The sequence below is a fragment of the Neolamprologus brichardi genome, chromosome 20, assembly GCF_056152115.1.
Source record: "Neolamprologus brichardi isolate AB-2024 chromosome 20, ASM5615211v1, whole genome shotgun sequence".
Taxonomy (NCBI): Eukaryota; Metazoa; Chordata; class Actinopteri; order Cichliformes; family Cichlidae; genus Neolamprologus; species Neolamprologus brichardi.
Window position 1 is genome coordinate 25,313,700 of NC_142123.1, and position 12,395 is coordinate 25,326,094.

General features: G+C 36.7%; 1 protein-coding gene across 3 annotated transcripts in view; it reads left to right on the plus strand.

Moving 5' to 3' along the window:
• LOC102793276 (metabotropic glutamate receptor 4-like) overlaps positions 1 to 12,395 on the plus strand; it is a 184,257-nt gene that overhangs the window by 148,479 nt on the left and 23,383 nt on the right. For all 3 annotated transcript variants that reach the window (XM_006794243.3, XM_087833776.1, XM_006794245.2), the window contains 2 exons: positions 2,456 to 2,610; positions 2,887 to 3,027. In XM_006794243.3, the coding sequence (XP_006794306.1) occupies positions 2,456 to 2,610; positions 2,887 to 3,027 (296 nt within the window). The remainder of the gene's footprint in view (positions 1 to 2,455; positions 2,611 to 2,886; positions 3,028 to 12,395) is intronic.

Genomic DNA, 12,395 nt, shown 5'->3' on the forward strand with positions numbered 1-12,395 from the left:
AGCAAGCCGTAACATGTAAAATTTGTTAGATAAAGTGAAATTCATTTTTAATTAAATCTTATTTGAACAAATGGCTCGGTAAAGTAATTTGAAGCACTTTTTTTCAGAGAATTGTTTTGACTGAAAAAAACATAGAAGGAGAAAATTGTAAAATTGTAAACTGTAAAAATGTATTGAATCACCAAAGTTTTTATCAAGAATAAGTCTGTACATCTAAATATTATATATGTTTACTAAAAAAGATATAAACCTTTCACAGCAAAATGCTTTTTATCCAGCTACGTTTATTTATCCCTTTCAGGCACAGGTTACTTTGCAAGCCAAGAGTTTCTATATAAAGGGAAAACAACATACAACATACCCAACAAAACCAGTCAGGTTTGTTAATGCAGCAATGAATGGGGATTCTGTATCACAAGTACTTATATGCTTAGTGTGTCAGGGAGGGATTGACTACTTTACTTCATTTTATGATAATATTTTCAAAATAATTTTGAATATTTCATTCATTCACCCATATCCCTTCTATCCTGGTAAAGCACTTTAATCCAATTTGGCATCTGTTCTGCTGTCCCCAACTATTACAGTATACAAAAGTAATGTTAAAAGTGTCCCCGCTTTTATTTGCAGGGAAACAAATGTATCAATTACAATGTATTATCTACTATCAAGATGAATTAAATGAAATAAATTGCTGTAGGCTGAATTAAGAAACAAAAAAAAACGTGTGGCTTTGTAAGGGGAAATGTTTCCCTGCAACCATTCAGTAGGCCAGTGTATTCACAGTGGAAAAGGGCAGTGATTTGGGGCAGTCTCTTGATAATGACCAGGGCAGACGTCCCAGTGCTCATTGACTTAATCCGGTCCTGATAACGGGTAATAGTCTGGATATATAGTAATTACAGAAAGCCAGAGGGATCACAGTACGGCATGCCTTCTCTATCCTTGAACTCAGGCAGTGTGAGCCTTCAGAAGACTAATAGGAACCCCAAATTGCCTACAAAGAAGGTATAGGAGACTGTGCTATTTTGATGAAGCCCTTTAATATGATACAATAATTATATTACACTGCTATTTCAAGGTCATAGAAGTATAAGAAATAATATTTGCTGGGTAGCCTTTCACAGTCTAGATAGGTAGGTATGCTTGCACACTACAGAGATTACTCTGTGTGGAAATAACATGACCTATGTAATAAATACATACATATAAAACTAATAAAATTAATTGTCACTGTAAAAATGTAACATTGAATTTTATTAATTGGTTAGTTTGTGCATCATTTTGTCATTTTCAACACCTGAAATTTATGTTTGACTTTACCACAGGTAAATAAAATTGCAGTGCTTCTATAATAAATATGTTTACGTCAGCACTAAATTAAACGGCGGTGTTTAATGTAATGACCAAGTGATCAAAAAGCAAGAAATGCAAGTAACAAAGAAAAAACAACCAAAATATCAGATTTGTTAGCAAACTAGCTAAATAAAGATTTTTACTTCAACATAATTCAGATTTTAGACCTTGTAAATACCATTTAAATTGAGTTTAGAACTAAACCTGGACTGTGAAAATAAATAGGAAGTGTAGGTGCTCATTCATGATCACGAATCAGTGCCTCTTTACTTCATACTGCATTATTTTATATTATACTTCTCAGTCTGTGTATTCATATCACCATTACTGTAATCTCCTGACAGTGAAAAAAAATCGATTTCTCTTTCTTTTTTCTACATGGTGGGCATAATTGCATTTTAAGACATGCTCATTTCACTAAATGTTGGGAGACCAGACTCAGAAAAAATCATTACCAGTCAAACATAAAACCTCGCAGTCATAAAACTAAAGTAAAGAAACATAAAGTTAGCTGGATGAGTCACTGCTTGCCAAGTCATTTTTTTACAAAAGTAAAAAAAATGCTAACATTATACCTTAGCTTTACTTTAACTTGAATTCATGCAAAAACAACATGTACTATGTGAAAATCTGAGTAAGCTGGTGGACACTTTTTGTGCAATATAGGGGCTGGTGTAAGAGTTGGTAGTTTTTCACATGCCAGGTGGCTGTGCTTAAATTTTATGTCACTATGCTTTCTCGATGCAACTCTGCTGCTGCAGCAGAGCTTATTGGCAGTTTTTTATGACTCCCCAAACTTACATCCATTGGCAACAAGCCTGGACAAATGTGGCAGGGGTATCATTCTGCCACAGCCAAGAAGAATTCCACTGCACTGGGAAGGAATAGTGATTCTATGATGGCTTTTCAATTTTTCTAAACTGCCTGAGTATAAAACTTGTCTTAGAATACTCTAGTCATGAAACAACCTGAAGAGCAGTTACCTTACACTTTAAAAATCAACATAAATCATGGACTTACGTTAAACACAGTATGAACATATGTGTAGGAAATGTATCAGAGAACAGCATTACTTTATTTTTACTTTTTTGTTTCAAAGGCGTCTCCTTCAAGCAGCTAAGAAGGCCAATCAGACAGGCCATTTCATCTGGGTAGGTTCAGACAGCTGGGGATCCAAAATTTCACCAATACTGCACCAAGAAGAAATGGCAGAGGGTGCTGTCACCATTCTACCCAAACGACAGTCCATCAAAGGTATTTGCACTGCCAAACTCTTAGTTTGAAGTAAATTCTGTATTAATACTTGCACTTTACTGCATATTGTTGGTGTATGTTTGCCTCCTTTAGTAATCTCCATTCTACCTTGATGATACCAGATTTGACAAAAACAATTTTTAAAATCAGGGCTTTACAGTGTTGATAATTGCCTTTGTCACCACAGTAAAAGGTTAACTCTTAATGTTTACTTTTGAAAAAATGTTGGATTACCATTAACTGAATTTGCGCTGTTGCTGTTGGATTTGATTTCAGGTTTCGATCGCTACTTCATCAGCCGAACGCTAGAGAATAACAGAAGAAATATCTGGTTTGCAGAGTTTTGGGAGAATAACTTCCAATGCAAGCTCAGTCGTCATGCTATGAAGAAAGGATCTGGTATCAAAAAATGTACAAGTGAGTCGACATTTATTGGAAGAGAGGGCACTCTGTCAATGTACAGCACTTGATCAATGAAAGTTTATTGACTGGTTCTGCTGTGAATACATTGTGCGTTTGTGTGTGTGTGCATGTGTGTGTGTGTGTGTGTGTGTGCGTAAGTAGCATGCACTGCTAAATTTATTTGTCATCAGGGAGAATGCAATCAGACTCTTCTAATTTAAGCTAAACGTAATGGGTGTGGATAAGTGAATGGGAGTCTCTAATTTTCCAACAGAAATTAATGTGGCTGGCTAGTTCAATCTGCAGTGAGCGACAATGGCAATCACAAAGCTATACCACCAGATGTGCTGAAAAATATAATCAATACTAAATCCAGTTGTCCCATTAGAAACAAGCTTTCAGGTCATTAAAATCAGTAGGTTATCCAGGCCTGTTTGCCACAGAAAAGAAGTAGTTTAAATCTGGCACCTTTGATGCTTGTAGGCAATCAGTTTCTGAAATAGCTGCCTATATATTAAAGGCTCTTACATAATCAAACACAAAAAACCATTACTAAAAAGGCTGACTGTTCTATACAACTGAGATATGTTTAATGCCCATCTATTGAGCCTTGATGACTAAAGACACTGTGAGTGATAATTGCAGCTGGGGATAGAAAATGAGGGCTGTGTCTTGTCATTTCTTTTTAAAACAGGCAATATTACATTAACTCCCCTTTACACAGTGATTGGCCAGCTGTGTGAAGGTGTAAAATTATCATGGTTTCAGTGTCTCTTACAAGATCATTTTCTTTCTGTCATTACAGAAAAAAATTGTCGTGTTTCTTATTTACAGCAACACTCTAAATGACCTCCAAGAAATTGTAAAACCAAAAATTGTTATTGTCATTTAACCTACAAATCCCCTTAAGATGTACCTGCTTGGAACAACACTGTCCCCTTTGATAGATCAATACATCATACAAAACAATTGTTTGTAAGCATAATACACTTCTAGTCCACTTATATATAAACTGCTGCTTACAGCTTGGATGTAAATCCAACCTATTAATCAGCTTCAACTGATATTTTCATATGACAACATTAGAACAATGACAAAATGTGAAACCTGATAAACCCACAGAGAAAAACCTCCACTCGTTTTTTTTAAATCAAGCTTGTGTTTTGTTCATTTTCACTATTCTTTAAACAGTAGTTTTCCATTGAAAAGCTCTAATTATCAATTAATTCTATATTGTGATCAAATATGTCTAGGCATGGTCACTACCTAATTAAATGTGACTCTAGTTTCCTTAGAAACAAGTTATGAAGAATCACAATTTATTCAGTACAAGTGGTTATAGGTTATAGAATAGTATAGAACATAGGATATATAGGACTTTGACTACAACAAGGTAAAAAATCAGCAAAAAAGCTGCCTTAACTTCTAGCAACTAACCAGTGACGTGCAACCAAAAACTTGTATGAGTCAGGGAAAATGAGAAGGTAATTTGATATAAAACTGGATGCTAAAAAAAGAAGGAGGAAAATTCATTCTAGCACAATCAGATTCTCAATGGAATCAATGACTCAAGATCTGACATAGAAACAGTCTCATGCTGATGTCAGTTTAATGGTTGTATTCATGTCAGGTGCCATTACCAGGAAAAAGCAGAAGCTGGGTAATCTCAATACTCTAATGTGCATGAGAAAAATCAAATTCAGAGCCACCAAATTTCAGGACATTAATGATGGTTCTTTATAAATGACAAACTGAAAAGTGTCTGTTATGGCACCAAGATTCATAATTAGAGTCATGTATTACGTAGACATGTCTTATCCTATTTTCGTTGCATCAGTTTAACAATAACAATTCAGATTAATGTCTAAAACATTGGTCACCTCATTTAGAAGTATGGTAAACATGTCATATACAGTAAATTGTTCTGGACGAGATGCCTGTGTGGTCACAATTATGCATTCTGTGACTGCTTTCTGCAGAAAAAAGTGACTGTCAGCGTTTTGCAAGCTAAACACAATTCTTTCATTTGGAAAGATTAAGACAGTTTATGCGTTTTTGTAAAGTATGTAACTTTATTACAGCTGCATTTTTGTATTTTGTTATTTCATTATTGTATTTCATTAGCAGTATAATGCATAACTACCTATTTCTAAGTGTGTGGTTACAGTAAAGTTCAACAATATAATTTCAGGATTTTCCCTCCCACCAGGCGTTGACGGCTTTTGTCTTAATTCCAGGTGATGTAGAACGCAGCAACCTCAAAATGCTACCAAATAACAAAGGAACACACTAAATTAGTAAAACAAACATGAGCATGAACATGCAAGTTAAACAGTACCACGGTGACTTATTTATAGTCTCTTAACAACACTGTGTTCTTGGTAAAACAGAGAGATGCTTCAAACAATCCACACTTTCATGAGATTTTTGTATTTATCTGTTGTCATGGTGGCTGCTCTTGAGCTAAATTGCTGCTGCCCCTTTCTTCCTCTGAGTAGCCTCCAAGGTACAGCAAATTTTACGGGCAAGAGTTACAGTAATTTCACTCAGATTCTTTTGTAAGTACTGTCACTACTACCCATTGTTACTTTTGCAAGAACAATCATTTCCTGTTCCCACTTCAAGAGTTTCTTTGTCACTGGAACACTCGACTGTAACATATCAACATGTGTGATTTATCAAGAAACATCTTACAGCAAACAAAAAGAAATAATTTAACCCTTAAAACCCTGTTGTTCCTGTGACTGCTTTTTATAAATTGGAGCTATGTGATATCACTCAAAAAAAAATCTGTAAAAAAATAACCAACCAACCATCAATATGATTAGTTGAGCATGTAATTATCCAATTTGTATGATATCAAAGCATTTAATCACACAATGCAAGTTACTGACAAGTGATTTATGTACCATAACAGCAGGGTAGTAGTAGGTCATCTTCCACAACCAAAGCATTAAAGGATATTTGAGTTATTGCGCAGGGAAAACAACGGAGAGTGTAGGTATGATTCACATTCTACTGCTGTTCTCATTCCCAGTGTTCTTGTATCTGTTGCGACAGAGGACAAGGTTTATTTTGCAGCTTCAGATCCACATTGTCACCTCCGAGCCACAGGTCATTTTACTGTTACATTCAACAACAAAGCCTTATAGAAAGCTACCTGTAAACAGCCGATAAACTGAGACTATACTGTCCTCCAGTTTCCCACTGTTTCTGCCATTATCAGTTCCATGTTTGGTGTCACTGATACTTGGAGGTCCCAGAAAAGAGCCATACCACCAAATATAAATTACAGCAGATAGAAAAACAACCCATGCTGACAGAATGCAGTTTAAAATAATGTTAGCAGACAATAGAAAATTTAACCAGCCACAATTCTTGAAAATCTTCAAAACAATATCGCAGAAAGAGGAGAAGCAGCCCACACATTTTGCTGCATTTTAGGTTTTTTTACAGTCTCCACAAAACTTAAATACGTTTTAGGTCACATTTATCCTCTTTCATAGGGTCCTGTATTTTTATAATCACCAGTTTAAAAAAAAATCTTAAAAAAAGTTTTAGACAGTTTTTTTTTTGGTTTGTTTTTTTTTGGGGGGGTTTGTTTGTTTTGCACACTCCCAGTTACAGAAACTAATTAGACCCCAAAGGAAATCTGAAAGGTTCACATGTGAAATGCTGAATGTGCAGAATTCAACTTTGCCTTCTGAGCTATTCACACTTCACTGTACTTAACAGTATTTCATGCTAGTGAACCGTAAAACATGATCCTGTTTTGCAGAGCAGAATGAACAAGAAATGGCTGTGAAAAAGCATAGACTTGTGAAAGGAGACAAGTCAGTCATAGCAGAGACACACTGCACAGTATGAAGGCATGATACAGTTATACTTACCAGTAATGAGCAGGGAAATATGAATCATAATTTCTTTAGGGTGAACAGACACTCTAGTCCTCACATCTGCTACAAATACTGTTGCAAAGCCATGACACAGCACTGTTTCTTTACTTGTCTATTTGCTAAGTCCCTGGGCAAGATACTGAACCCTAAGTTGAACCTGATGCATCCATCAGTGTGAAGAAGACTTAAAGAGTGAAAAGCTCAAATTGAGTAGAAAGGTGCTAAATCAGAACGCTGGAAGCTGAAGTCAGGGAAGCCCAGAGATTGGTCCAGGATGAAAAAGAGGTACAAGATGTCCAAAACTGAGACTCAAGAAACTGCCAAACCAAGGCTCACAGCTTTGGGCACAAGGCTGAAGAGATATGCCAGAGAAGCTGAGGTCAACAGAATACATGACCTGTCCTCCAAAAAGTACTCTCAACTACAAGGGAACACTAATACAAGGGCAGAGCTGAAACTGAGCAATATTGGTTGAACATCTGGAATAAAACAGATGTTCAAGCAGACCACAGCAACCTCCCTCCAGGTCCAACCAGACAGACTAACCAGAGCACTGCCTGGATTTTCTACAAGAAAGCCTATGATTCAATGTCCCACACATGTATATTAGAGTGCTTCAATCCATTCAACAGGAACTCAAGAGAACTGTGAAATAAAACACAGTTGTTGTCTTGTACAACTCCAAGGCAGTCGCACAAGTTACCATCAAGAGTTGAATATACCAAGGTGATACACTGCCCCCATTGCTGTTCTGCATAGGTGTTAACCCCGTAAGCCAGGCCATCGCTAAGAGTGGATACTGATATCGAATTAGGAGTGGAGTCACCATCAGCCACATCCTGCACATGGATGACATCAAGCTGCATTCCAGAAGTGAGATATTGACTCAGCTCACAAGGATCTACAGCAAGTACATCAGGATGTCATTTGGACAGGATATGTGTGGCTGAATGGTTGCAAAGAAAGGGGAGGTGATCTGGACTGAAGGGACGAAGCTACTAGAATGCAGAAGAGCAGATAGACAGGACATCTAAACATATTTGAGTATCCCACAGGCCAGTGGGAACTATGACAAGGATGTACAAAGGTCAGTCACAGCTAAATACTTCCCGAAAGTCTTTGGTACGAATAAGATCCAAGCCATCAATACATACACTCTATCAGTAATCAGATACCCCAGTGGAAGAATAAACTGGCTACAAGAGGAGATGGATGCCACTAATGTGAAGACATGAAAACTCCTCACAGTGCATGGATGTCTCTACCTGATATCTAGCAGCAGTTGTCAAGGAGCAGAAAACCGCAGTTGTGATAGATGTGGCAATCCTAATGCACTTCCAAGTCCTAGGAGCTAAAGGAACAACTGTAGCAGTTGCGCAAGACCTGAAAGAGAGTGTATGTGTATATATACACTATATATGTGTGTGTGTATGTGTGTCTGTGTGTTTAAACAGTTAAGACATTTTATTCAGCATTTCCACTAATTAATGTTTTCTTTCTTAGTGGGCTTTTGGCAAAGATAACAGCTTCTGCAGGTGCACTGCTTCTTCTTGACGTCATTTCAGCACATGTTGAGGGTCACAGTTGGAGTGAGGCAAACTGGCTTGAGTCATTCTATTGCTTTGTATCCCTGCAGACATGAGTCATCAAGGCTAGCAGCCACAAATACATGTCTGCCTGCCTGCCTGCTCAATTGTCTGAATTCCATTGCTCGATGAAAACATCAAGAACACACAATACAACTAAACAGTGTGTGACAGCTCTTTGATTGTCTTGGGATCACAGGCAAATGTCAAGCTTTGGATTAAAGATCAAGTACAGGAACAAATTCTTTTTTTCTCTCTGTCGAGAAAATATTGACTAGCTCAGAAACAACCAAAGGGGATATCCTATTTTATAAATAATTTAATTTCTCCACATTTTTATACAAATTTGTTATATTGAATTATTGTTTAAAAGAATGATAGGGAGGGAGAACTACAATATCCATTAATTGCAGCTACGGCAGTGATTTGGTGATTACGACAATGCTTTTAATTAGAACAGGAAGTTGGCAGAAGTTTGTAATCCTTCATGGACATTGCCATTTTTCGAGATATAGTCTATATGTTAAGCTAAGGAGGGTGGCAATACACTAGATTAGAAAAGAAATGTGATAGCTAATGTTATGATACTTTTTTGTTATATCCAAGATACTAAAAACTGGGTATCTGCGACATGAGAAAACAAAAATGACTGAAAAACAACTAATATTTAGGTTTACTTTCTGTCTGAAAACCCTCAAACTGTCATGGTAGCAATGTTTTAGTTTTTAGTTCATCCAGGTATGAGTTACATCTCAGTTTTTTTGTGCTCCCCTGATGGAAATATGGTGCTGCTATGCTGTACCTCATCAAGGCTGCAGAGCAGAACAATAACTACTGTCGCCAGCTGCAGTCCAATATGGTGGCGTTGGAGTTGGAGCTAGATCATTTAAAAGAGTGTGTGTGCCTTGTGTTGCACACATGTTCAAGTATGTTTGTGTGCCTATGCCTCACTGCCACTACAAATACTCTTAGTCTGTGAAACACTGCAGTTACACAACGTAATAGTACCGAATGATCTCAGCAGCCTATACAGTGACCATAAGTTCCAAGGGAATACATGCCTCAGTCACCCAACACCTATACAGTTAGTAACTATATAAGAAAAAAAAGCCAGAAATCCAAGAGTTCTGTGTCGTGTCAGACTTTAGAGTGGGAGCATATGGTTTATATTAAGCCATCAAAATTTGTATACATTCGCATTCTTTCATTTTTCAGCTGTTTTGTGTGTTGTGGGCAGAAATCTGCAAGAAACAAAATGATGGAGAATACAAACAGCCTACGTGAACATTTTAGATACATTTTAAACCAGATGTAAACAAAAGCAACATAATTAATAACGTGTACTCTAATGTAGCTAAAAGAGTAAAAACGAATGTATCCTATATAGACAGTAATGTAGCACTAAAGCTGCTTAAATTGTAAAGCTTTATATTTACAATACATAGCAGGCAGCACTGTATCCTTACAAGAAAGCACAATAAGTACATTAGTTGGGCAGATATCCCAATTAATGACTAGCATGATAAGGAAAGAAAGCAGATCATAAAATCAGATTTTTGCTTTAGCCTTCACCTGGAATGAAAGAGGACAAAAAAAGAAAATTTACCTTTGATCAAAAGCACATTGTGAGCAAGAGCATACAGGATGATCTGGAGCTTTCTTGAGCGTAATATTCTTTCAGAATTTCAAAGTTTGCCTTAATAGAAACTCCTCAAGCACTGATTAAAGGATACAGTTGCAAGGTTTCATCTTCATTCGCATTAATGCTTGTTTTGCACTGGTGACCTTACTGCTGCACAACTCAACATGCAGTTACTGTTTTCCCCTCAATTTTTAGTCAGAAAAGCTGCCTAAAACTTAAAAGTAAACATCATAATATTTGTCAAGGAATGGTATCTGTTAAAGTAAGATCAAATATGCTACCTTATTAAGGATTTCTATATAGATGGGACTAATGAGACATAAACGAGTTCCCCAAATATTTTTACCCAGACAGTTCAAACAGTTTTAACCAATAGCAATATGGATAACAATAACATTACTTAGTTTTTTTGTGATAATAATTCATGTGTGAGTATTTGTGCTTTCCAAATTACAAAGAAAGATGTCAGTGAGCCACTCATTGATCTGATAGTGAACTTGGAAGCAATTTCCCCAACAGACATTATATAATATACATTATATTAACTATTTAAATCAGGAATGGGCAATTGATTTTCCAAAGTTGCCATATGAGAAACTGTGACTGTTTTGGAGGGCATCACCAATAAACTGACCTCAAGTTTGCTCAATGTTAACTTTATCTCTTTATAAACTATTGGTAAGGCAATGAAAATGTGAAATAGGCATAGTAAAAACACCAACGCTTTATCATTATTTAATCAACATTTACGAAAATCATTGCAAGACTTAACTTTATACAAAGTGCTGTTGCTGTATTGTTTGTAGGTTAATTACTTCAGTTCTTTTTTTCCCTGTTCAGTGAGAGTCTGTTTTTGGCTCTAATCTAAGTGCATTAAACTCAGGTTCAGTGAAGGACAGCGGACAGATGATTGTCACTGTTAGAGACTCTGTATCTGCATTTGTTTCATTCCTCAGAATGTTTGTTTATTTCCAAAGAGAAAACAAAAAAAACATATTCTGTGCATCTGTCCTTACATAAGGAAAGTTTTCCTCTATGAAAGAAGAATGAACATCCAACAGCGATCCTGGCTCAAAATGCTCTGCCAGCAGTGAATCTGACTACAGGTCAATGAGGTCTGGCAGAACATTACTGGATGCATTATCCACACTGCAAGTGAAGGGAGAGGAAATCATGTGCATTTCACTCTCAACTGTTTTGAAGTCTTCAAATCCCCATGAAATCTCATCAAGAAGGGCTCCTAACATAAAACAGTACCAGCCGTGGTGATCAGCCAATGGTATGGCTTCTTTCACTGTTGATATGCAAGTAAGAATGTTGCTGCCAAACAGGCTTGACAGAAACTGCAACTTTCTCATGAAAACCTTGCCTAAGCTGTACATTTGATGTGCAGCCCTTGCCTATCAGTTTGGTATTTAACTGCTTCATTAGTGCACATCAGTAACAAATCAGTGATTTACCTTCAATCTGAGAGCTGAGAAATGTCAATGGCTTTCTTCTCACAAAGCTCTTGAATTCCTGCTCTCTGATTGCATATATTTGTTTTGGGTTTTTTTTTTTTTTAGCATTTTATCACCTGACAGCTGTATGGTAGCCTATGTCTCCATGCAAGCTGTTTCATAATTACATGCAACAAACTGTCTGTGACACAGTGCTATTACACTGACGAAGTTAGCTATTTTAGTTACATCAATCACATGGTTAAATTTTAGCACTAACAGAAAACCTGGTGTATAATACAGTACAAACATATCAATTTAACTTCTCATTTTAGTCATTTCTGCTTTAAACACCATTTGTAGTAACACCTACCATTTTCAGCCTTAGCTTATCCAAGCATGCAGCTACTTTCTTGAAGTTGCATGCAGAATTTTCTTTTATTGCAAACATTATCACAGAGCCAGGAAGGAAAAGTTTAAACTGTCCACTTAGTTTTTCAGCTGAAGTTCCAGATTCCCTTCAGTGTCTTTACATCTAGCTATTTTTCACCTGGAGGGGCACATTCTTAAATGCTTGTTTTTTTTTCCTCAGCACACTTTTCACAGTTCGCTAAACATTCTCTGATCAGCTCCCCATTAACAATAGCTCATTATTTTGTGTAATTTTGTTGGAAATCACATAGTTGGTCTTGAGCACTCCATCCCTGGATGTGTAAAACTTGTTGTCCTTGTTGCTTCTGCAGCAACAAGGACAACAAGTCCTTGTTTTAGATGGAAAAGGTTTAGATGTCGGTTCCTGCTCTGCATCAATAAAGTTCTT